Genomic DNA, 26,885 nt, shown 5'->3' with positions numbered 1-26,885 from the left:
TTACAAGAATCTTACAAGAGTCTTGTAAAATTACGCACCATCTTGAAAGATCTTGCAAGAATCTTGCAAGAGTCTTGTAAAATTACGCACCATCTTGAAAGATCTTGCAAGAATCTTGCAAGAGTCTTGTAAAATTACGCACCATCTTGAAAGATCTTACAAGAATCTTACAAGAGTCTTGTAAAATTACGCACCATCTTGAAAGATCTTGCAAGAATCTTGCAAGATTCTCCGAAAATTACGCACCATTAATATAAGCGTCTGATAAGCAAGGGTCTAGCAAGATAAGGGTCAAACTCTTGCAAGACCGCTGCAAGCTTGGCGTCCGGAAATTTAGTCTTAGCTTGAGCGTTGGCCTTTTTAGCTTCTCTAATGACTAAAGACGGCGCATTACTGAGATCCAGAAGGAGCGCACCTGAATTTGCCACAAAACAAAAAAAGACTCTAATTAGCTAAGAATAATGCTCGAAGGGGCACAAAAGAGGGCGGGGGTTATCGCACTGCAGAAAGAAACAGACAAACATACAAAAAAACCTTTAAATGTACAAGAAAGAGGGCACATACATGGCTGGGGGTTATTGCGCTGCAAATTGGCGGAATCATGATGTCCACATAAAAAGAACATCTCATCACAATTGCGTCAGGTAGCACAAAGATATGTGACTGCCTCATACTGAGTAATTCTCCATGTAACCTCTTTTCCACCTTACCATTAATTTTCGAAATTTTTATCATAGCTTAGTTTTTCTCTTGTTTGTTCTCCCTCGTTCTTGAAATGTGAACCGTTTTGAATCTTATTTTTATTGATGTAACAAACTAATTAATCAGTCACTACATCACTAAATGACCATAAAAAGTTTTACATATTGCAAACAAAATGAGGTTTATCTGAATTGTTGATTGAAGATCCAAAAGTTGCGTAAAAGTTTGTGTAGCAGTTATAATACCACAAAAGTTTATAATACTTAGTAACGACAGTTATCAAATGACTGTCTCATTGTTTTCTTTTTTAATTGATGCACCAAATTTAAAAGCCGGGAAGATTTGCTTGATATGATAATACAGTAAAAACATGAAGTACCAGTCATTATTTTGTCTCGTAATGCTAAAAGCAGTATATGACCCAAATATCAAGGATGCTAAACGACAATGTTTCTATTCATTCAGCCTCCCCAGTTAGCTGAGCCAGTTGTCGTTTGTGGCTTTTCCTCTCCGTTGCCAGAATTGATTGCCAGTCGATCTAATAAAATACCGGTTTATTTACAGATTAAATTCTGAAACATCAGTGAACCAAAATGTAGATCATTTATAGATTTGATATCTGTGAGTTTTTGCTTAAACGTAAATCAGCTAGGTGAAACCTACCTCTGCTTTGGTCGTTGTTTTTTTCTCAGTAAAAATTATCCATATTAATTGAGTCGCGTTAAAAAATGGAAACGAGATTGAGTTTTTTATTACTATCAATTTCTACATGGCTATACATCATTCAAGTGCACGTTCTCGTTAACACACCTGCATGAGAAAGTTTATAGAGTTCACTTTTTTGCTGCTTGTGTAGTTTTGATAATAAAACTTAACGACTGTTTTCAACGCTGTCACGCAAATTGACTCTCTATCTATGCTTATTTAAGGCTAGCCAGCGGCGAAGAAACTTGTCAAAAAAGCCATGAATAGAAGTCTTAATCCAAACGAAAGATTTTACAAACATGAACCAATAAAAGAGCTAAGCAATGCTAAAAATGTTCAAAAACTAATTTTGTAATTGTGATTAAGAACCACGAGAAAAATTGGTGGCACGCACTTCATAACTAATCAACCACAAGCTAATATATAACATTTTTACACAAGTTAGTTCGAGTTATAAAGCTCGAGCCGTTACATGATTAAAAGCGATTTATAATAGCTCACAGAACAACAAAATTTATATTCTAAAACTAGCATTAATCATTACTATGCACTGATCGAGAAAAAAATAAAGCAGTGAAAACTAGATAAGGAAAATTAGATCTCTTTGACGATCTTTCCTGGCATATTTATAACTGCAACTTGAAAATTGCTTTTTTGAAGGAAAATAATACCAAAAATGAGTCGTTTGTCGGCAATTGAAGAGCTCAGCTCGCAATCGAACACCCAAATGACGGCCACTCTTCGAAACAGTTTGAGCGAAGATCGCCTCAGCCAGTTATCCGAACTGGACCGAAGCGTGGGTGAAAACTCCAGTGATTCCGGAGGCAACTCTGTCGACTTATCGGCAGGTGGAGTTGGGGTGGTGAAATCGAATCACCTGGTGGCTCTGGGTGGAGGTGGTGGAAATGTGGTGGGTGGTCCTGCGGGTGGAGTTGTACAAATAGGAGAAAGAATTGGTGGTGCGGTGAACTTAGGAGAATTGCCCCCTCGGAGTCAATTTTCTCCGCCTACCTCAATTCCGATTGGGAATATAAAAGCGCATCGCTCGTACGTAGTCTCTACTTTTTTCTATGAAAAACAGTTTTAACTACATATCTTGCTCATAAGAAGGAATTCTACTACTCCTCTTGGCAAACTCATAGTGACCCAAGGAGCCTGACAATTTTGCCGTGAGATGAAACAGCTATCACAGTACTAAATTCTGATCTTTTTTTGCTCTTTTATACAATAATTTCAGTTGTGATTTTAAAAAAATGAAACTCTAAAGATGTTGAAATGTTTGAATTTGCGCATCACTATACGGTTTCACTAGCGCGAAAAGACATGAAATGATCTTTGAAAACAATTTGGTGGGGTTTATAGAAAAAGTTATTGGTTTTTTCCAATTTGTGCTAAGTAGGGGGTGACAAATCAATTATACCACCATTATCATTGTAAAAATTGTTCGAATACTAATTTTTCGGAACTATATTTAATGGTGGCGGTCAAGCAAGCCGATAGGCAAGCAAGCCGAATTTTGAAAATGAGGTCAAGTAGGCCGAAAAATTTTCGGATACCCGTATTTTAAGTTGCCCCTGGCAGGCCGGTGGGCGCGCTTCGCGGATTCGCCGCGAAAACCGGCCCGCGCACAAAAACCCTATATTTCATTGTTTTTCGGATGTTTTCATTTATTCCTCATACGAATTTGGCATCTCAAATTATGATGATCCTAAACTATGATGTTCAGATATGGTAGGAGCTTTTGTGAAATTTGCAAAAAATTAGAATTGCATATCGAGCAACATTTTCAGGTCACGTGAGTTCTTCAGGCTTTCTGGTATTGGCCTAGGACCATCTGAAAACGTTGAACAAATTGGACTGACAAACTTGTCCTCTGCTCAGACCCGAGATTCTCCCACAGACGAGGAACACCCACATGAAGGGGCCCCGTCCTTTCCCACATCCCGGACAACTGGCACGAGTGAGCTAAGTGACCCAAGTGATGGCTCAGCCCTAAACAGGCGAAGTGGGTACTCATTCGATATGAGGAACCCATTACTATCTCCTGGTGGCTTTGACAGGAGACCAAGTTTTTCTAGAATGTTCTCACAGCCAGCGCCCTCATTCAAGACACAGCACTCGTTAGAGAGTGGAGTGAGTGGTATGAGCAATGTAGCCACTGGATTGAACAGATTGAGTCTGGCAATTCCACCCAGCAAGCTTCAAAGTGGACCCAGACCAGCATTTGATCGGTATTCAAGGTGATGAACGTAAAAATAACTGACAAGAGGAAAGTAGCTCGTCAAACAATAACCCAAAAATACCCTAGTCCAGAAACTTAAATTAGACAAAAACGACGAAAAACACTTACAGTACTTTACTAGTTTTTCAAACTAGTAAATCGTCGGCATATTCGGTTTTCGAACGTAAGAGGTTGTCGGTATGTTTGATCTGAGACGTACACAATCGTTCTTACTTTCGTTTTCAATCGTAACAAATCCATCGGTATGTTCGGTATTAAACCCCAAGTGTAGAATTTGAAAACACGGGGTGGGGGAGTTCCCTATCCAAATCCCAACAATTTTGAATACTTGAAGATCACTGTTTTAAAAAAAAATAGAGAAGTGGTAACTTCACAAAGCTATTCTCTTAATTGAAAGAGAGGGTTATACCAGGCCCTCCTGCTACTCTTTAGGTTCAAGTTTAGAGGCAATAGTTCCAAGAATTTGATTCAATATTGAGCGCCTCGTCTACGATCTAATTGTGTGGAGAAACTAATTAACTACAAAATAGGTGGCGCTATGATTGGGAAGTATACCAAGTTCCCAATACAATTGAGTTCTATTGAGAGATCAATCTGTGGACTTGGGAATTACTAATTTGAAGATGAAGAGACGATCGTCGGTGTTCACTCCACAACCCAACCAGACGAGTATCAACCACTTGAAAATCATGAACGTAAGATCTATTGCCCATCAGGTACTTCAGGGTTACTGCAGACCGTGTTAATTGTCTACTTGGTTTGCCCATCCATACTACATGGGTTAGTCCTACTTCACTATTTCAGTCTCCAGAGGAGCACAGCGATCAATACTCTCAGAAACACTCGTCTTGTGGGTAACTACAATTACTCTTTCCTCGGTCAAGTCCAAGGAGCTCTTAATTTAACCTATTTAAGATTGATCCCTGTAAGACACTTCTATATTCCTAAATTAGTTATGTTAATTTGAGTTCAATGCCAAATCTTACTCTATAGAAATCATAGAACCTATAACTAAAGATGCGAAGTTACCACAGATCTTAACCCTAGTCAGAACTGAATTTTACCAAGTGTATTATTCCCCAAAGAGTTCTACACCGACTCCATCGAATAGTTCTAAGACCTTAGAAAAACCGAGTTTTAAGGAAAACTATTACCGCGGAGAATAACAAGTTGGCAAATAAATGAGTTAAATTAGAATCAAGATTTTAGATTCGAAAAGCTGTGGTGGTCTGAAATTGATGTGCAAAATCAACCGTTTTTATAGCGCCAGAACAATGGAATAATAGGTCCGAGTTCAATTTGATCATCTTTTTGTATGTTTTTTGTTTAATGCTTCACAATGTGTTTCTAGGCTTTTGTCTTTAACAATGCTTGTGAAGGTAATTGTTCAGTTTCAATCGTTCTTTGAATTCCCGTTAGTATTCCCTTTGTTGCCCAATTTAACATCAACACTCTGGTTGACAAGGTTAGTAAAATCTTTAAAAAGTTCTAATTTTCACATTCTACACTTCCCTCTCGGACCTAACTATTCTCCCCAATAGATGTCAAGATCATTAAAAGATTTTCAGCAAGTAAGCATGGTTTAAGCGAATAGTTAATCATATTCTATGAGCACTATGAGCTTGAAATTTCCAGTCTATTTTGTTCTCTGACTCGGCTTAGTAGTTCAATTTGAGGGACCAATGGCAACTCATGAATTGAAAAGTCCTTCAATTCTTCGTTGCTAATTGTTGGGTTTCTTCGGTTGTTGGGCTTCCTCTTGGCCCCAATGAACACGATTTTGTTTTCCTTGACTGCCCAAATAATGATTAAAACGACTAAAATCATCAAAAGGAGGAAGGCGGTAAATCCAAGTATATTGGCCACGTATGACAAAGTGCTCTTCTTGGGAAATTCCGCACTGTCGATGTCGAAGTTTTTCAATAGTTTTTCGATGGAGTGTTCATTAACTTCCAGCGTTGGTTTCTGCTGAATTCCAAATGTAACGTGTTCCAATAGTCTCCTTTGGTAATTGGCTCGATCGCCGTCTGGTTTTTGTTCGATCTGTGGTGGGAGAGGTATTGTGAGCGCCTTTTTGAGTAAAGGAGGAGCCTCTACATTGATAATTAAGCCGGTTTCGTGTGGGCACATATTAGCTGAAGGATAAAGCATTGAACCCCCGAGCGAAACTTCGATCCGCCCTTCGCAAGGTGGTTGTACCAGGCAGCTCCGACATCCTTGCACTTTGTTGCTTCGCATTTGATTTTGTGTCCTGTTTAGCAACCAATAATTAGGATTTGCAGCCGTCATCAAAAAGAGGGAATCATAAGGCCAAATAAGTTGCAGTTGGTATGGCGGGAAGATGGATAACATCGTAATTACAGTTTTGCAGGGCTACAGCCTCGTGTCCAATGAATAGGCTGAGCAAGCAGCCGGACTGTTGATTGCGGGTAACAGCCAGAGGTGTGGGGCAAAGTCGAAGCCTCCTTGATCCTCGGCAGGAGTAATAGTATCCTTTATCGACCTCGGCAAAGGTCGTGGAGGCGTCTTAAAGAGCAACTAGTTTGTTTTTGAGGGTTAGTGTAGAAGCTGTGCTTGAGTTCCCGATTGGTTGGGGTAATGGTATTCCTTCGAAGACTCCGTAAACTGCGTTCTGGTTGAATAACGGTATCTCTAGTTTAAGAAGAATTCCATGTTCTCCGACATAAACGTTGCGTAGTAGTTCCAGTTCGTAGTAGAGGGTAAGATGTTCATTTGGGAAGGATCTAAACTTGCCATTGAGTTGTTGTTGAGCCAAAACTCATCGGAGAGTATCTGGTTGAACGAGCCGAGAGGGAAGTTTCCCACCAGCCATCTTCTGGAAGGCTTCTCTCAATTTATTGCTGTATTCCTTCAACTCAACTTTATATGTTTCAATTTCTGATTGAACCGACAATAGGGAGAAAGAGACGTTGTTCAGCACGTTTTTAGTTTTGAAAAAGAAGGTGAAGACATCGCTTCGCTTATGATCGCAGACTTGTGCTCGTTTTGCTTCCTCCATGTCTCGTCGCAGATGATGCACTGCTCTCTCAAGCATCACAAAATTGGCAGATGTATAGTTCAGTACCTCTGCGAAATTTCGTTGTCGTCTACTGTTTTCATCAGCGAGGATATGCACTGCAGTTTTGGTCGAACCTGATAGGTTGAGAAGAGTGTGCTTGTTCTGATAAAGCTGGGTTTTGATTTTGCTCATCTTGTATTCCGAATCGTGGCGAAGGTGAAAGATTGATAGCAGTTTGCAGGCTATTTTCTTTTCCATCGGTTCCAACACCAAGGCAGCTGCAGCACCCATTGCAAAAAGTGTTACCGATCGTCTGTTCCTTTCTTGGGTGGAGTTAACAAAAGCTTTCACATCAGATATGAGAGTTGCTCTTTCTCGGTTAAGGTCCAGAATCTGACGCTTGATGTTATCAATCAACAAATCTTGACTGTGCTCAAGCATTCCATTCAGTTTCTTGCTCTTATAGAAACCCTCCGATGATTCCGCCCAAACTTGTCTTTCCACCTTGGCAAGTGTTTGTGAGAAGTTGCCTATAGCATCCCAATTCAAGTCCAGCACTTGTGGAAAGGGAATGGCAATTTCGATAATATCAATCGAATCAGCTAGTGCAATAGGAGTTTTTGGTATAAAAGCTACACTAGATTGGGTTTGGTGGTCTGCCATGGCCATCCAAGATAACAGCAGTAATAATAAGTAGCACCACGACATCTAAATAGGGTAATCTAATTCTATTCCTGCACCAATTACGGATGGGAAGTTATTATTATTTTGAAGGGGGATTTTATTTTTTTTTTCAGGGAAGTTTGGTTGCATCAACCAAATTTCTCTGTTGCTGGTATATAAGCGTTAACTTAAGCCTTTTTGACCACTATAAAAATTTGCTTATTAATGGTTTCCCTTTTGTACTGTATAGCGTGAAAGTTTTTCCTTTACCACTTTTTTTTCTAATTTCATGACGTGTTGGTTGTTTAGGACAAGGATTCAATTTTGAATTTCCCTCTTTGTGTTTCACGTTAGAAAAATGTTAAACCCTGACTGTAGTGCTTTATGAGAAAGAGTTTTGAATTTATATTAATTCAAGCTTGAAAATTTCTATGACTTTAATAATGTTCAAGTTTATTCGTCGTCAATTCCATACCGTTTTGGATATTTCTTGGTCCTTTTGGGTCGTCCTCCATTGCTGTTGGTGGCATCAAGGTTTAATGGCTCTAGACGCACGTTAGATGTGTTTCGCTTAATTGCTTTCAGTTTGTGGGGGCGATTTGACTCAGTCATTTCTGGGGTAGGCGCTTTCTCCGGTGTCAATGTGTTAGGAACAAAGCGGGTCATTGCTTCCATTTGCTGCTCTGCCGGTGGGCTACTGTTTGGCACCAATGAATTTGATTGTTCTTCTGGGTTTGGATTCGTCATATCAGACGGGTTTGATTCGAGGGCTTCTTCTGATTCTACCATTCCTTTGTTCATTGAGCTTTGTACTCTCCTTCTGTTTCCCTCGTTAAACAAATCGTAGAAGTAGTCTTCATCTTCATCCATCCACTTATAGGGTTCCGGTCGCCTTGGACCTCTCCTGTGTTCAACTGATGTAGCAATGATTTGTTGGTGCGGCCGATCCTCATCGTCTTCTTTGATGAGCCTGTTAATTGGACGCAGTCTGCCTGGGGTAGGCCGCGTTAATATCCGTTGTTGGTCGACTCCCTCTTGGTTTCAGCTGGTTTCAGTCGGTTATAATGTACTATCTGCCATTTCCCATTGTTGAGGCTTTTCGCAATTTTGTAGTGGAGTTCCGAAATTTTATCGAGGATTGTATATGGGCCATCCCACGGAAGAAAAAATTTCCTTGACTTTGTCTTATGAGGAGCAATGAGCCATACTTTGTCACCAGCCTTGTAAGCGTCACCGAACACATCTTTCTGATAGATATCTTTTTGTCGCTCTTGGTTGCAACCGAGTGTTTCTCTTGCGTTCATGTGCGCCTCTGTGAATTGTTCTTCCAACCATCTAGTAAACTCATACTTCCTTATCTTTTGTCCTGGTGCTTTTGGCAAAAACAGACCTATTGGATATCTGCACTCTTGGCCGAACACTAAACTGAAGGGTGTGTGTCCTGTCGTCCGATGTACGGTTGTGTTATAAACGAAGCTGAGATATGGTAACATTTCATCCCATGTGTGAGGATTTGCAGAGCAGTACTTAGAAATGACATCGGCTATCACTCTGTTATGCCTCTCCACCATTCCATTTCCCTGCGGATGATAGGCTGAAGTCCTTGTTATATCAATTGCCAGGAGTTTGCACAACTCCAAAATCAATTCGCTGCAAAAGTTTGTTCCTTGGTCTGTATTAACGGAGTCGGGTGTGCCAAACAACAAAATCCAATGTTCAACCAGTGCTTTGACAACAGCTTCTGCTGTGGTTGACTCTAGGGGTACACTGACAACATATTTGGTGAAGAAGTCGGTGAGTACAAGAACGTACTTATAGCCAGTCGGTTTCGTCTTAGTAACTGGTCCCAAGATGTCAGCTGGGATCTCATTGAATCGAATCCCTACGTCAAAAGTTTGTAGTGGCGCTTTTCTTTTCTTGCCTGCGGTCGATCGTGCTTGACAAACTAGACAGCTTTCGCATTTCAGCTCTATGTCTCTTCTCATTTTGGGCCACCAAAATCGCTGACGTGCTCTGTCCAGCGTCTTCTGAAAAGCAAAATGCCCACCGCTGATCTTCGAGTCATGAAGTTGGTCCAAGACGTAGTCCCGTAAGCTCGTAGGCAGAATAAATTGACGAATTGTTGAGTTTTCGATCTTTTGACTCTAAGTTTTCCCAATGACGGTTGGGTTGGTTTCGTCTGTGCATCGGCCCAACTAAAAATCAAGTTCAATGTGGGATCTTCCATCTGTTTCTCTCTCGCAATTTCTCTTCCTTCCTCTATAATAAGGCTCATCTTGTTTGTGTCTGTTGAATCATAATTCATAGTTGTGGCTGCTTCCGTGAGTCGAACCTTCCCAATGCTTTACCAGGTAGATTTACATGGAAACTTGTGTGATCCGCTATCGGCATCATCCGACCATTCTGATGAGGATGTTTCGATAAAGTCACTGTGGTTCGGTAAAGTATCAATAAGTTTGCGGTAACTCATCTCATATATTAGTGGTTCGTCTGGTTCACTCAAAAGTTTTTCTTGAGTTGTTGAATCGTTTTCCACCTCGTCCCATTCCATTGTTCCATCGTCAAGTTCGGGCCTGACAAACGTTAACATCCTTGCCGCTCCATTTTGAAATCGTTTTAATTTTTCGTCGTTTTGTTCGTTTTCACATTCTGAAGAAGATACCATTTGAATGTGTCCTAATGCGTCGTCCAAGGTTTCTGCGGCCGGGCAGTCGCCAAAGAGTTGTTTTTGTTCCTCTACGGAGAGTTCTGGCGTCTTGCTACTTTGTCGAGATAGGCCATCTGCGTTTCCATGTTTTTCTCTTGGCCGATGAACCACTTGAAAATCAAATTCTTGAAGCTTTTAGAGCATCCGAAAGATCATACCGTCATTGTTTTGTCTGAAGAGCCATTGCAGAGAAGCATGATCTGTTCGCAATACAAACTTTGTACCCCACAAGTACGGCTTGAACCATTTCATAGCTTGGATTACAGCAAGCGCTTCACGTTTTGTTGTAGAGTATTTACTTTCTGCGGACGTCAAAACTCGGCTAGCAAATGCGACAGGGTGCTCAACGCCGTTGATTACATTGGAAAGTACTGCACCCAAGCTATTATCACTTGCATCTGTGTCCAAAACGAAGGGAGATTGATAATCAGGGTGAGCGAGGATCGTAGACTCGATCATTGCTGCCTTCAATTTTTCAAACGCCTTCTGGCAATCGAGTGTCCAACTAAAGCGTCTGTTTTTCGTTGTTATCTCGTGTAGAGGTCTGGCAATTCCTGCGAAGTCTTTGACGAACCGTCTGCAGTAGCTGCAGAAACCAACAAAGGAGCGAACTTCGGTTATGTTCTCCGGTCGCTTCCACTCTCTGAGTGCTCTTATTTTTCCTTCATCGGGGGAAATTCCATCTGCGCTGAGTTTGTATCCAAGATATGTAACCGATTCCTGGTACAGCTTACATTTCTTTGGTTTTAGTTTTAAGTTTGCTGCTCTCAACGCTTCAAATACCAGTCGCAAGTGTTCCTCATGTTCATCTATTGAATTGCTGAAAACCAGAACGTCATCCAAAAAGATAAGGACGAAGTTGTAGAGGTACTCTCTGAAGATGGCATTCATCAATCGTTGAAACGTTTCTGGGGCATTACATAGTCCAAATGGCAACCTCAGAAACTCAAAGTGGCCTCCATCTGGTGTCACGAAAGCTGTTTTGGGAATTGCTGCTTAGGAGAGAGGAACCTGCCAGTATCCAGAGGCAAGGTCCAAACTCGAGAACACCTTTGCACCATGAAAATGATCGACGATTTGATCTATCTGAGGAAGTGGGAATGCATCTTTTCTTGTGACATCGTTGAGTTTTCTGAAATCTACGCACATGCGGTTGCTTCCATCTTTCTTCGTCACCAGAACAATAGGCGCACTGTAGGGGCTATTCGATGGTCGTATTATGCCCCGAGTAAGCATGTCTTCAATCTCACTTTTCACAATTGACATTTTCCCAGGTGCTAGACGATAGGGTGCTAGCTTTATGGGTCCCGATTTTCCAGTATCTACGTCGTGTTCAACAAGGTGAGTTCGGCCCAGCTCCGAGTCGTGTAGAGCAAAAACATCCCGGAAAGCAGAAACAGTGGCCAGAATCCGAAGTCCGTTTTTTGAGTTGGCTTCTGTTTTTACCAGCTGGCAGATTTCCTTTATGTCAGGAGAATTCTGTTCTTTCGCTCTTCGGGTGTCTCCAATGGAGTTGTCTGTTGTTGAATCCTCATCCTGTTGTTCGTTTTCAGCTCCACAAACTTTTACCTGCCCCGACTGGTCAGACTTCCATAAAAAAGTTAAGTTAACAGAGCTGCTCTCTGTTCCCATCATCAGTTGTCGTGCCTGGAAATCAATTGACATTTGGTTTTCTTGAAGTATCGGTGTCCCAAGAATTAGTGGTACATTGGTGTCAGGAGTCACAAGAAATTCGGTCTGAACGACCATCCCAGGCCCAAACGCCAAGATTCCTGTGAATTTCCCCAAGATTCGAAATGGGTCGTTTGTTGCCGATAGTACAGTATAGTTGAAGTCATTTAGAAGCATTGGAGGTGAGTAGAGTTTATATGCTCGTTCTGACATTATATTGACGTTGCTTCCTGTGTCCAACAAAGCACGGTGAACTTTTCTATTTAGTTTGGCATCAACATAAACTGTGGGGCCAAAATTTCCTTTGGTTGCCTCTATGCTCGCATTGTTAAAATTTGTATGTCTTTGGGCTCGTTGGAGAATCATTTTGACTACAGGTTAGTTGTCTGTGGTAGCATCGTTTGACTTTTTGCTTGATCCATTCTTCCTTGGGCATTTATTGGCGAAGTGCCCCCAGTCTTGACAATGATAGCATTGAACGTTGGTGTTCCGATCCACTCCCGCAGGGCTCCTCGAAATCCGTCCAGGTGGTAGAGACTCCGTGAGAAATCGATTTTGGGTGTCCAGAAGGCGCTCCATGATCTGAGTATGGCGTTCTTGTTGTTCCAAAAGTTTGCCGAAGTATCTCGTCTGGTTGTCCATGATTTCGCTCATGCTAATGCCCAAGTTAGTTGAAAGATCTCGTATGTCGGCTTTTCTCCCACAGTCATCGTCTTCCCCTTGAGTCCATCGTACATGTCCTGTTCTCCTAGGTCGGTATCGAGCGTTTTCGACTTTGGAGATAGCCTCTAAGGCTATGGCTCTTTGAGTTGAAGCGTTGAAGGTGTCAGGATCTTCCTTTAGGAGAGTGTACCTGATTTCACTATCAATCAATCCGTCGATGAAAGCATCTTTATTGGCCTCCTGTCTCCCAGCGGGATTCAGTTGTGCATTTGCCGCTTCGCCCAACTTCCTTACTCGTCTAGAGAACTCCTGAATGCTTTCACTTTCGTTCTGCTGTAGGTTTTTGAACTCCGTTCGTGCACTTCTGGCGTTCGGGAAGTCGCAAATCCTATTATTGAGGGCGTTCAAGACACGTTCAATTGTTGGGGCGGGGTGCCCTTGCACCTGTTGAAAGAAGTAATTTGGTAAGTTGTACTCGTCTAAAGCGTAGTTGTTTAAACAAGTAGGGAGAACTTGTCTTTGCCGCTCGTCATTCCAGTTGTTGGCCAACGACATTGCCTCAAAATGTCTGATCCATCGTTCGAAACAATCAAAGTCTTTACTAGGGTATCGCAAGGGGGTCAGTGGTGGGGGCGCAACTACAACTCGCTGTCCACCGTCATTCGCGTTGGCATTGTTGACATTTGCATTGTTAGCGTTTGGGTCCATCTCGCTGTATTGTAAACGGCGTTCGCGTTAACCGCGGAGTTACTTTTATTATTATTTTTGTCCTATTTTAACTTTGCTTTAAAGGATTATTAGCATTTAAGTCATTATTAATCTTTCTGTGGTCGCCAACGTAGAATTTGAAAACACGGGGTGGGGGAGTTCCCTATCCAAATCCCAACAATTTTGAATACTTGAAGATCACTATTTTAAAAAAAATTAGAGAAGTGGTAATTTCAAAAAGCTATTCTCTTAATTGAAAGAGAGGATTATACCAGGCCCTCCTGCTACTCTTAAGGTTCAAGTTTCGAGGCAATAGTTCCAAGAACTTGATTCAATATTGAGCGCCTCGTCTACGATCTAATTGTGTGGAGAAACTAATTAACTACAAAATAGGTGGCGCTATGATTGGGAAGTATACCAAGTTCCCAATACAATTGAGTTCTATTGAGAGATCAATCTATGGACTTAGGAATTACTAATTTGAAGATGAAGAGACGATCGTCGGTGTTCACTCCACAACCCAACCAGACGAGTATCAACCACTTGAAAATCATGAACGTAAGATCTATTGCCCATCAGGTACTTCAGGGTTAGTGCAGACCGTGTTAATTGTCTACTTGGTTCGCCCATCCATACTACATGGGTTAGTCCTACTTCACTATTTCAGTCTCCAGAGGAGCACAGCGATCAATACTCTCAGAAACACTCGTCTTGTGGGTAACTACAATTACTCTTTCCTCGGTCAAGTCCAAGGAGCTCTTAACTTAAGCTATTTAAGATTGATCCCTGTAAGCCACTTCTATATTCCTAAATTATTTATGTTAATTTGAGTTCAATGCCAAATCTTACTCTATAGAAATCATAGAACCTATAACTAATGATGCGAAGTTACCACAGATCTTAACCCTAGTCAGAACTGAATTTTACCAAGTGTATTTTTCCCCAAAGAGTTCCTTATTATGTTCTAATTCTTTATTCGACCTCTGAGTCTACACCGACTCCATCGAATAGTTCTAAGACCTTAGAAAAACCGAGTTTTAAGGAAGACTATTACCGCGGAGAATAACAAGTTGGCAAATAAATGAGTTAAATTAGAATCAAGATTTTAGATTCGAAAAGCTGTGGTCTGAAATTGATGTGCAAAATCCACCGTATTTATAGCGCCAGAACAATGGAATAATAGGTCCGAGTTCAATTTGATCATCTTTTTGTTTGTCTTTTGTTTAATGCTTCACAATGTGTTTCTAGGCTTTTGTCTTTAACAATGCTTGTGAAAGTAATTGTTCAGTTTCAATCGTTATTTGAATTCCCGTTAGTATTCCCTTTGTTGCTCAATTTAACATCAACATTCTGGTTGACAAGGTTAGTAAAATCTTTAACAAGTTCTAATTTTCACATTCTACACCAAGAAATCATAAGAACACGGCCTAAGTACTTCTTGTCGCATGATCATAGCAATGCTCCGTGATTCTGAATTAACAAGCTGAATCCCTATCATTGTTCAACAAGTCTGTTATATAATAAAAACTGAAATTAAATAAAAAGCTCACATATGTTCTGTTTTGTCAACAAGCTGAAGAAAAGTTTCAAAAGTTTCACATTTTGCCGGAAAATTTTTATCCAAGAAATACCTTCAAAAATTCTGCAAATAGAACACTTCCATGACCTATAACTACACTAGAAACTCAAGTTTTCGTATGAAAAATAGGGGCGATTAAACAAAACATACCTGCGATTTCTTCGGCAAAAAATCAGACATACCAAAAATTTCTTACGTTTTGTTTGGTTTTCTGGACTAGGAATGATCACACTAGAACGCCTGAATTTTCTGACAATTTGTTGGTCGTAGAAATAACGGACGATAGGAGAGTCAGTCGCCAAAGTTTAACCCCCAAATAATATTTCGTACCAATTTTTTACGCTTGCAAACACAAAAATTGTTCAAAGGAAACTAGAAAGATAGGTGAATTTTGTTCGTCAGTTACGTCCTGAACCTCCTTACCAACGATTTTAGTTCTACATATAACATCACTAATGATGAAGTGGTCTGCGACCCAAGACATGTATTGGCCAGAGCCGTTAGGGTCGCAGACAGGGGGTTCGGTGCAACCGAACTCAATGGTATGGAAAGAATTTTGGTCTTCTGCATTTCACCCTCTGTCTGGCCTATAGCATTTATGGTCTGCTTGGTATGACCCAACATAGTTTTTTGTGTAATATATGCTAAAAAGCTTAGTAAGTATTTTTACGAAGACAGAAAATGTTAAACAAATAAATTATTATTAGAATCCACCGTATTTTTTTACCTTGATAAATCTTGTGAAACAAATTATTAGATTAAAGTTCTTCATACTAGGGTTTTTATTGTTTAAACTCTGATAACAACTTATATGATAAAATTTGCGCTTACTAGATCAGACACGGATTTTTAGCTTGTCAGACTTGGTGAATTTTCTCCCTCAGTTTCTCTTGAGGTTCTCCCTCAGTTCTGAAATCCTCCCTCAGTTTCAATCAGTTGGTGGGACATAATTCCTTAATATCAGTAAGTTTTCTGGTAGCTCTGTTAGCAAGAAACAAATCTCGTCTGCATATAGAGTGAGAGAAAAAAATGTGATTATTCTATTTGTGCTCCGCAAAAAAGTTTACATCAATTTTAGAACAACTGCTTTGTGAAAGAGGTTGAAATCTTATATTTTTGTTGTGATGCTCGATAAAATTGAAAAAGTTTGCTCTCTCGCCAAGTGTGTGTTAATCGTTTCCGTTGAATTTTAAATTAACAGTTTTAGAGAGAAATGGATCAAACTGACAAATATTGCAAGTTAAGCCACGAAAAAACAAATTTCGGGGAAAAACAACTTTTTGAAGTGTGAGCGAGCTGAAAACAGTGCCAATTTCCATGAAAATTTTTCGTCTAGTTTTTCATTAAAAACTTTTAAACGCGCACTGATTTTCAAGAACAACAATATTAAATCTCAATTAATAAAATTTTGATGGGAAAATAGACTAATAATAATCAAAAAGTTGCAGTAGGGAAACATTTTTTGCTTAGTTTTCGCTGGCTTCAGCTATTTCCTAACTAAATTGCTTGCAGGTGATTTGATATCAAAAATTCAAGAACTTTACAGTCAGTTAACATTTGTTTTAATAGAGAACTGCAGCAAAAAAATGGTGCTTAAAACGGAAAATTGAAATCACCCTATTGGTATAGAAGATGACAGCCAAAACCTTTCACTACATAAATTCACTACTTTATGAAATTTACGTCCATCAAAGCAGCTTATTATAAAAGAAAATCATTTTTTTGTATTTCTTCAGAATAAAATTTTCAACAGTTAATTTTTCTGCATTTATGGTGATTTGACGAAGGAGTTTAAAGTGAAATAATTATTCAAATTTCCTTCTGTACAAAAAACTTGTTAGTACGTGATTTTTTTGTTAGAAAAACTTGCTAACTTTACGCCCCGAGTGAAAACAAGAGCCAAAACTAATATTTTTGCAAAAACATATCCAATTTGAGAGGCTTTTTCCCATTCACTGAAAATCATATCATTTCAGTGATTAATTGTTATTAAAAAACAATAAAAAAATTGATAAAAGCAGCATTCATTTTACTTCGGAGAGCTGTGTGAGTTATGACTCCTGGGTGTATCCCACTTTTTAAGTTCTAAAGAAAAATCTCTTTCATGTGTCTACCCTCAATTTTAAATTTCTTTATAGGTCTTCTCTTTGTGATGTCGACAAGAAAAATTCGTCTTTTCAACAAAAGGGTGTTTTCTAACAATTTCTGATCATAAGGACAAAAAAATTTTCCTAAAACCTAATAACAAAAAAATGAAATGCGTACATAAACATCTCCTTAGTAGAACCCAATTGAAAGAAAAAATAACACGAGAAATTGTTGTAATTTGAGCCATCATTTTTCAACCCTAGCTTGCAGCTTCTCGACTTGTCTCTATAATTTTATCAATTATTCTGATGTACCTTCTCGCAAAGCTCTGAATGATATGCATAATATCGAAGACATTTTCCTTAAAGTGATCAAAAATTACAGTTTTTAGTAAACAAACAGTTAAGTTAAATTTATCAACCAGTTCCAAAAGAAAGCAAAAACTATGGTTGAACCGTTGATGATTCAATATCTTGAAATATGAGATCCGGAAAAACGCTAATAAATGTCTTCTAATGAAACAATAGAGGCGGCTAAAAATAGATGATAATTGACAAACAACTTTTTTAACGAAGACCTTTCAAAATTTGAGGAGCAAAATTGATGATTGTAAGGAAAAGTTTGTCAACTTTCTATTAAACACTAAGAAAACTTTTCAAAATAGACTTTGAAAGATCAGTATTGAGATTTTTCGCTACTACAAGCTGCTGAAATTTAAAGTTGCTATTTTCCCAAAACTAAAAAGATTGGCACTTTCGATCAAACCTCTGCGTCTTTTCATCGCAATTGTTTGCATCAAATACTTCAACACCTCCACAAACTTTTCATGGGTTTCCTGATTAAAAACCATTTACCGAATTTTAATCTCTATTTTGAAAATCGATGATTGTTGCAAATCTCTGTGTGAATATAGGAAGAATTTTAAAAAAAGAAATAAAAAGTTGTTTTTCTAAATTCAAGTTTCATATTGAAAGATTCTTACCAATTTGAAATTCAAATGTTGGAAAAATTACGTTCAAATTTAAGAGCGTACACTGTTTTGATTTTCTGATCAATCTGTTTTTATTCACTTAAAAGACATCGACTTTTAGTTCAAACTGAGATATCGACAAAGTTATAAAAGTTTTGTCCTGGCACTTTCTGATAACATTTAAGAAGTGTGTGCTCAGTAACATGGATGCATCGTTAATTTTTTTTACTCATCAAGTTAAATAGTCGTTTCTTTATCATTTGGTCACGGCAAAAAAAGTAGAAGACTATTTGTTAACCAGAAGCAATTTACTTAACCAGAAGACTGTATTTACCGTGAAAATCAATCTCACAATAGAAAATTACCTTTCTTTAAATTATTTCTTAAAAATTTAATAAAGAATCGCCAGTCTATGGTTCAATTTTTTTAATTGACAATAAGTCTTCATGAAATTATTTTCAGGTTTATTGTTTGGAAAATTTTCATTAGAAGTTCAATTCACTGTAGAGGGTTTTTAGGCTTTTTAAAAACCAAAAACCCTAGCCAGAAGCACCGCGTAAGGTAACGCTAATGAGAAAAAATTTGTAGCCTGATCTGTTAGCAGAACCTTTCATAAAGAAAAATTAAGAGTAGCTAGGGAGATCAATATCCATTTTAGCCCATTTAGGGTGAGCACTTTTTTAAAGATGTGTTTAAGTGAACTTGGCGGCAGCATCTAAGGATCATATCTCAAAATTTCGAATCATGTTTTGTGCTCCTACGTAGACTTATAGAAAAGTCCTCATTATCTCTATACTGGTTTCTTATTATTTACTAATTTCTCAATTTCTCGTTGTATTTACTAATTTCTCAATTTAAACTTTCAGTGTAAAAAATGACAATTCCAAAAGTTTTTGAAAAAGTGTTTCAGATGGTCTCACGCTATGGTAATGATGGTAATGTCTTTAAATCAAAAGTTTTGCGCGATCAAAGAACAATTGTACAAAAACTCCTTTTAAAAAAATTGACAAAAACCACAAATCAAATTTAATTTTTGTTTTGAAATGCTTCTAGCACTTTCTGCTTATATAAAATAGTTTCAATTTGTTCCTTTTATTTTCTAAAATGCCTTTTTAACTTTTGCATTGCTAGCTAAATCAAATGAATGTTTTTTCAATTGTTTAAAAGTTTTTCACGCTTCAGTTATTTTTATTTGTGAGTATTAATGTGACATATGCCAACTTAAGGCTTAAAATCGGTCATAGCTTTGGCTTTGTTTGTTTTCTGTTTCGTTGCGTTGTCACATAGAATAATTTGTCAAGCCCTAATTAGCAAAAAAAACATCTGAATGAGCATTTGCTCCAGAAATTTTCCTAGTCTGAAACAGTTAACAATCCTATGAGAAAGACTGATAAGTTAATGGGTTCTTGCCGTTAGACTTGCCATTATTCTCACTTAAATTTTACGAAACATAGTAAAAAGTGATAGGGTTGCGATGAAGGCCGATTTGTTTTCAAATTTTTCAATTACGTTATGTAAACTTTCTTAGCTATACTTCAATGACAACAAAATAGTCACATTTTCCTCCAGCAGCTGAGAAATTGAAAACACCAAAATTTTGTCAAAGATTTTACGAAAAGTTTTTACAGGACAATTACGTTAATTTTTTTACGTTAACGTGTTATAAATCACCTGTCAACGTAATATGAGCTATAACAATTTGGTTTAGTTTTCCGCAAACAAAACAATACTTTTTTTCACAAAATAATAGAAGCTAGTTTAAGTCATTCTCAATTAGCGTCTTCGTCTACAACTAAGTATCACTCACGCTGAGTGCCAAGCTGAAAAAAGAGCTACAATTACAAATTGTTAATTAAAAAACGGAGAAACTCATTCATAAATTCTTAAACTGCATGCGAAAATCAAATCAGTGGATTAGTCATCTAACCAATTAACTAATTGAGCAGTATAACAAGACCATTGAACTTGTTAAAACGACGTTTTAGCCAAATTGAGCTAATTATACCTGTTAAAATTAATACTAAACTAGTTACAATTCAATATTTCTGTAGCTCTTTTCTAAACATGAATTTAGAACAACAAATAAGTTATGACTTAACCACGGCTAAAAACCGTCGAAGTATGTCGGATAAAGATAGTAACATATACTATGCCCGAAGGCTGCCGCCAATTATGGAAGCTAATATGAACTATTTCGGAAGTCTGAACCGCCATATTACAACAAAACAATTACAACAAATATTAGACCAAGAGGAAGAAATTTATCAGAACAATTTACTTTTCAGTTTGCAAACTCAGCTTCGAGGACAACGAGATCCGAGGTTAGTTGGAGCACGACTGCCGAACCCATCTTTTCGTAACTCGTCTTTCCACCGAACGTCCCACCCATTGGCCAATCAGCAGTTGTTGGCATTGCCGAGAGGCGAGAAGCAAAAACAGAAGAGGAGTACGTCTATTGGCCAGAGGGTGTTGATTGGTTGTTTATTTGCAACTTACCTGGTGTTGGCTCTGTTTACGGTTTTGTTTGTGGTCGGACAGGCACAGTTTGGTAAGTAATGTCATCTTGCAAAACATCCTTAATCTGTCCCAAACGATTCTGAAATTTTGCGACAAACGCTTCAGTTGCTTACTAATTTACGCTAGCATGAATTTTCCATTAGTACATATTATACTCAAGTTCCAAGCTACAAGCTGTTGTCCGGTTTTGGAATAAAAATTCCGGAGAAACCAAATTCCGCCAAATTTTAGATTTTACCCAATGCCAACTTACCCAATGCTCTTTGATCTTTTCGTTCAATTATCCGATTACAAATTAGCAGTCACTATTTCAAGGATGATTTTTTAAATATTTGTGGACATTATAATCCCATGTTCGGTTGTGATAGTTTCATATCAAGTCCCACGGGCCATCTAATTATATATTCGGCTAATCCCATGTTCGGTTGTGATAATTTCATATCAAGTCCCACGGGCCATTTATTTTATAGTCGGCTAAATGGTCGTTCTGGTTAATTTAGCAATAGGGTAAACTGGGTAATTTGGCATTGGGTAAAATGGCAGGTTGGGTAAGATGGCTTTGGGTATAATGGCATTGGGTATAATGGCATTGGGTAAAACGGAATTGGGTAAATTGTCCTGACACCGGCCTTGCCTCTCGGGTCATGGCCTTGCCTTAGTAGACCGTATTGAATGATATTTGGACCGTATAGAATGATAAATGGAATTGATTTTACGTTTAAAAACAAAATATATTGTCGGCTATTTTCATTGAATTTTTTTTGTCACAAATTCCGGCTAAATATTTCACAAAACTCAGACTTTTAAAAAAAAAACAGCACGAAATAAGTTTCTTTTGTCCGCTCTGATTAAATTCGCAGGAATTGCACACCCAAACACCACTAACACAATCTTTGTAGACTAAAAAGGGGGCTAATTCCACTTCAACTTCTGTTGAGAGTGCTCTGTAAATAAAACTTTGCCGTTTTTTGCTAACTTTATTCGTTGATTATCAAAAACGCAGCATTAATTTTTGATTTTTTAACTAACAAAATATCTGTATCAACGACATTCCAATAATTAATTACTCCTATGGACAATCAGCATTAGTTCTGTACCAATCTTGGACCGTTACAGTCCAAAAAAAATTCGGATTGTCGTCAGTCGGTTTTTTATAAAAAATTTGATCTTTTTTATATTAATTAAATAACAGAACATTTCAAATCAAAGCTCACTAGTGATAATTCCTATTGGCTTCCTAATTACCTCAAAGGTAATTTATCTAGTTGATTGCTTGAAAGCTTATGGTTGTTTTGACTTTTAAAATATTTGATTTTTAAATAAAAAATGGCTTATTGAACTTTGCCTCAATTTTTCTCTTAAGTTGGTCATTTTGTAGCTTAGTGTCAGCAATTAAAGAATGCTCCTTCTTTCTGCTGAATTCAAATTCAGTCTTTATTGTGGTTTTACGCCTTGAGTTATGGTGTTCTGGCTTTGATACTACTAGATTTCACAATTTTTCTTTCAATTTTCAGGTATTTGCCCAATTTTTTTGTTTTCTAGTTTTGTCAAATTATCACGTTATTGTCAGTTCATATATCACATTTTTCGCGTGCAAAAAACCCACATTTGATAATATTTAAATCCTTAAAGATATAGATTGTGGTTCTTTACCGCTTCGACAGTACTTTCTCGAAGACTTTAATTGAATTTTTTTTAAATTTTGTGTCTAACTGTCGTTTTTACTTTGTCTTTTTAGTCGTATTTAATTTCCGATTGACTGGCTTTTCTTGGAAGAGTAGATGAGCCTATTTTTTGATATTAGAAGATAGATAATGGCTGTCATGACTTTGAAAACAATTGTTTTCCAAAATGAAAAAAAAAACATTTCAACTTCGCAATTTTGTTCCTTTTATTGTCTGTTTGTTACCTGGTCTCGTTAATTAAAGGTTAAAGGTGACATATTTTTGTCAGGGAAAGGTGTCAAAAGAAATTGGTGTCACAAAATCTAATGTTTTTGAAGAATTCGTTATGACTTTACAGGCTTAGCTACGGGTTTTTCACAAAAAATGTAAATTACTATTAGTATTTTGTCATGTTTGACGTTCTTTTTGTAGACATAAGCCAAATTCTGGATAATTGAAGGTCTCAGTGGCTTCCTTTGGAAAAAGGGACCAACCTATTCAAGCTTTTCATTTTGTAATTGATTGCTTTTATGTCTTTGGAAATAATTTTTTTTCGAAAAACAAGTATTACATAATTTTGCTCTTTTTTTCTTTTCTGTCTAATTGTTGCTTATTTTCATTAATGAGCGGCCACATAAAACATTATTGTTGTTCGACGAAGGTGCAATCGAACATATTTTAGGGGCCAAAGTATGGCTTTACGGCTTCCAAAACATTTTCTGGATAGTTTTAATTGATTTTTAGTTTGTTGTCTATTTCTTGTTCTTTTTGTAGCTGCATAAAAAATTGAATACCAAGAGTTCCTAATTCATGTCTATAGAAGCATTGTTAACTGTAAACCTACGGGTTATTTTAGTTGATTCCTAATGGTTTTCGTTACTTTGAAATTAATTGTTTTTGAAATTAATTAAATGTTTTAAAGAGAATTTTCTAACTTTAAAGTTTCTGTTCTTTTTTGTCTAATGGGTACCAAGCCTTATTATGAACTGGTGAATAACCATTTTTTCTTGGTTAATAACAAGTTATTTTGTTTAGTTTCAGTTTTATCTGACGCTAATTTGACTTTGTTATTAAGTTTTGTTTATTAAAACGGACAAAAATTTTTTGATGTAATTAATGTTTGTTGTTGCTGTTTGATTTTGCCGTTCGTCTTCGCTCACTTTCTTAGTATCGGCATATCTCATCAATTTAATGCAGCATTTTTTACTCTTCTGAAGATTTTTTACTCTTATTTATGTTGAAGGCGATATTTTACCATTTTTTTGAAAAATACTTGAATTTTTGGGGTTTTCTATCTATTCCTAATTTGGTAGACAATTATGCCAAAATATGGGTTAGCGGGTTCAGAAATTTATGTGCGAACGCACATCACCCTTGTTCCAATCTATGGTCTCTTGAATTTGTTCTAAACGAATGCTCGTACGCCGCATTGAATTGTTCTTGAGTTTTTCTGTCTCCTATATCCTGATAGTCAAAACGGATGGCTCGTACGCTGGCAAAAATAGTCCGCTGTAACTGTTTCAATATATTGATCAAAACACTCATTTCGAATCTGTCAAATGTTTCAGCACATAAACAAAAATGTTCGTTGGTGTATTAGTGTGGAGAGAGTAAACATAGTTTTATGCCCCAAAACAATATCGAAGAAATTTCATGGCACTGAATTTAAGGGCTTCAGATACAAGATTATTTGAAAACATACCAATTTGCTTGTTTTTCTTAGGATATAGATCTTTCAACTTTAGGATCGTATCTTTATTATCATAACTGAATACCCTAACAAGTTATTGCATAGTCAGATATAGCTCAATTTCTATCGTTTTTTTTGCTGTTCGGTTGCCCTTAAGCATTAGAAAAAAACCTGAAATGAATCTCATAATCTGAGTGTCATATTGTTCTGGAGTGAACCATATAACTTTTTATGAAGATTACTTTAATTTGACCAAAGTTCTGACTATGTGATCTAATGAACATTTCTAAGTAAAAACTGATAGTAAAATTCCTATTTTATTCCCTGCATCACAATCAATTTCTATGGGATACATCGGAAGGTTATAATTTTTTTTATAGCGGTGAAGCTATCAGCTGAGTGGAGCTATATTGCGGTGATCTTGAGTTCTTACGCTTCAAAGAATTTGAATCGTATTGGGGCGCGGTTTTTTTAAAGATCTGTTCACACATTTTCATGACTTTTGAAGTCAAATTGGAGTAGTGGTTTTGGTCACGCTGAAACATAAAGTGGGGCAAAAAAGCGAGAACTTTTGCGGCGTGAAATTTTTTCACTCTAGTTCTATAGTTGAGTGAGAAAACGGTGTTTGGACAAAAATTCGCCTTCTCGCTAGTGATTTTTTGTTCACAGGCCGCAATTTCACTTCGATATTTACTGTTCATTTGATTCTTCGGATAGGATTTTTTCTAAATGGTTTTTTTCAATACATTCATAGTTCACTGGAGATCTAGTTTTTTGTTGTTTTAACTAAATTTCCCTTTCTCGTTGGTGGTTTTTTGTTCACATGCGGCATTTTAACTTTGATTTTCTGTTTTTTATCTGATTTTTTTTGGAGATGGTTTTCTGAATTCACTCATAGTCCGTTCTAGGTCTAGTCTTTTGTTTAGACAATGAAACTTCTTTCAACCTTCTCGGAACCTTATGTGCGATCGCACATTACTGAGCCGCCTTGTTTTGCCTACTATAAAATTAAACGTTCCATTTCTCATTAATAACCCTGATTTTTAAAAATTAACTTTATGCACGAAATAAATTGTATAAAATCAGTATCGATTCCAGCCGTATAGCAAAACAGCTATAGTGCATCAATTTATCAAATTCGTCTAAATAAACTATATGTTGAGAAAATGTGAAAGAAAGTAGTTTCATAAAAATATTGATAACTTTTACAAGAACTTTTTCTCACCCAATTTGCGGGGAGTAAAAATAACTGAAGATCGAAGTACAAAACAGCGGATGAAAATTGGAAAGAAATAAACGTTTGTTGTTACCTAACAAACTTTTGTTGTTCTTTTTCATCTGAATGACCAAATAAAATAAATTTTTTATAAAATTGTTTATATTCTTTACCGCCATGAGTGAAAAAAATATTTCAGCAATGTGTCTTGTAGTTATTTTTTATTAGCTTTTTAATCCGACATATTTTTTTCCAGTCTGCTTCACTTTACTGGAGCAAAAAACGTCACTTGAGTTAAAAAAAACCTTGCCACAATCAAGAAAACTTATAAAACATTTGTCCTATCTCATACTCCTCTTGCTAACTCCCGCTTAAAAATTTTACATCTATGCGAGATATGTTGTTATAATTGAAGATATTGCAAGTTTAGAAGGTTTTAAAAATAGTGCCAGATAATCATTCTAATTTGATTAGGGGGTCGCAATTTTCATTTGATTGTTTGCCATACAATGATGTTTTCTCTTCAAAAAGACAATTTATGCAAATGTGTTTGCAGTTAAGAAACAGGGGGTTATGGAAATCTTATCAGCGTTTCATGACATTATTTCGGTACAAAATTTTAGACAAAATTTTGGCAAAAAATACTTATATGTGCAGAGGTATAACTTTTGAAATACAAGCAGTATACGCATTACTATCATCGTAAACAAGATTCTGACTGACTCGTCAACAGCTTTGAGAACATATTCTGTGAAACCCTTTCAAACTGTGGACATTGCAAAACACATCGAGCATAACAAAAGAAAATCTTCTAAGAAGCTTTGAATTGAGCAATATACAATACTTCCTTATTAAGCCAGCTCACCAATCAAACCGTTTTTTATCAGGTGTTTTTGAGAGAGGCTACCAACAAACAGTCGCCATCCCGCGAACCCTCCTAGACCCCAGCTCCCCTGGTTACATAGTCTACGTCTTCATCCATATATGGAACTTAACGTGGGTTGTTTGGGCTGTCGCGTTAACATTTCAAGCCTCAACAGACCGAATTAGCTGCTTCCGACCAATTCCTACAACTTTATCAGCACTTCTGTTCGGCGAGGTCACATTTGGTATAATTGCACAGATTCTGTGGATATTTACTTGGGACAGACATATTCCATATGCTAGTTTGTGGCTATTGGGTTTACAATTCTGGGCATTTTTAATGGCTCTGATTGTCGTATCCTCAAACATGCTGAAACATTTCAATGCTTTCCAGGAAAGTTTCTACATTGAAATGTGTTTCATCAAAATTACGTGTCAGAACGGAATCGCTGCGTTGTTTACAATGTCTTTAATTGAGTCGCTCTTAACTTTAGATTTGCTAATGAGCAATGGAGATATTTACTACCTGAGCCAAGACCTGTCCGCCACTTTAATTCTCACACTAGTGTCAATTACAATTCTAATTTACTTCATTATGGATGCGTGTATATTTGAAAAAGCCATTCGATTTGTAATCACGCCTTATTTATGTTTCACGTGGACCTTTTCCGCCAGCTTGTTCACAAATTGGACTTTCTTTTCACAGAGAAATGTTGTTATCCTAGCCGGCATTATTTTAGTTTCGGCTGCGTTAGCGGGTGCAAGAATCATGATCAGTATTTTGAACGAACGAAAAAACAGACAACAGACTCAAAAGCCGAACGCAAACAGGCAAGAGCCTTTAAATTTGATAATTCCACTTCAAGGAACAACGGCAACTTGAGAACAGATATGAACAACTTTTCTATTAATTAAATCAACGAGCAAATGTGATTAAAAAACGGCATTTCGAAAAACGTACACGAAAAGGTTTGAAAATGCTAAATCGTTGAACTTTTCATATCCGACCAAAGTGACACAAGTTTTTCTTCATTTTCTAATGTATCTTGTTCAATTTCAATATAAAGCTCAGCAAAAGTAGTTTCAGTTTAACACTTTGTTTACCCAACTATACAAAAATGACTAGTAATGACTAGTACACCAGGTAATGACTAGTACATAATTTGATACATTAGTTTCTAAACCGATTTCTTATAATTTTGAGGCTTTTAAGGACA

General features: G+C 37.3%; 1 protein-coding gene across 1 annotated transcript; it reads left to right on the top strand.

Annotated features, from left to right (window-relative positions):
- The first annotated feature begins 1,726 nt into the window (after window positions 1-1,726).
- On the top strand, window positions 1,727-26,885 carry LOC142351330 (uncharacterized). The gene is made up of 4 exons (XM_075403411.1): window positions 1,727-2,454; window positions 3,198-3,647; window positions 20,003-20,265; window positions 25,692-26,885. Exons 1-4 carry the CDS (start codon window positions 2,084-2,086, stop codon window positions 26,549-26,551), a joined length of 1,944 nt encoding a protein of 647 aa, XP_075259526.1. The 5' UTR covers window positions 1,727-2,083; the 3' UTR covers window positions 26,552-26,885.

The sequence above is a fragment of the Convolutriloba macropyga genome, chromosome 1 (genome assembly GCF_964194025.1).
Source record: "Convolutriloba macropyga chromosome 1, txConMacr16.3, whole genome shotgun sequence".
In the NCBI taxonomy this organism is placed as follows: domain Eukaryota; kingdom Metazoa; phylum Xenacoelomorpha; order Acoela; family Convolutidae; genus Convolutriloba; species Convolutriloba macropyga.
The sequence above is the reverse complement of the archived record's forward strand: the minus strand, read 5'-3'. Positions and strand labels throughout refer to the sequence as shown.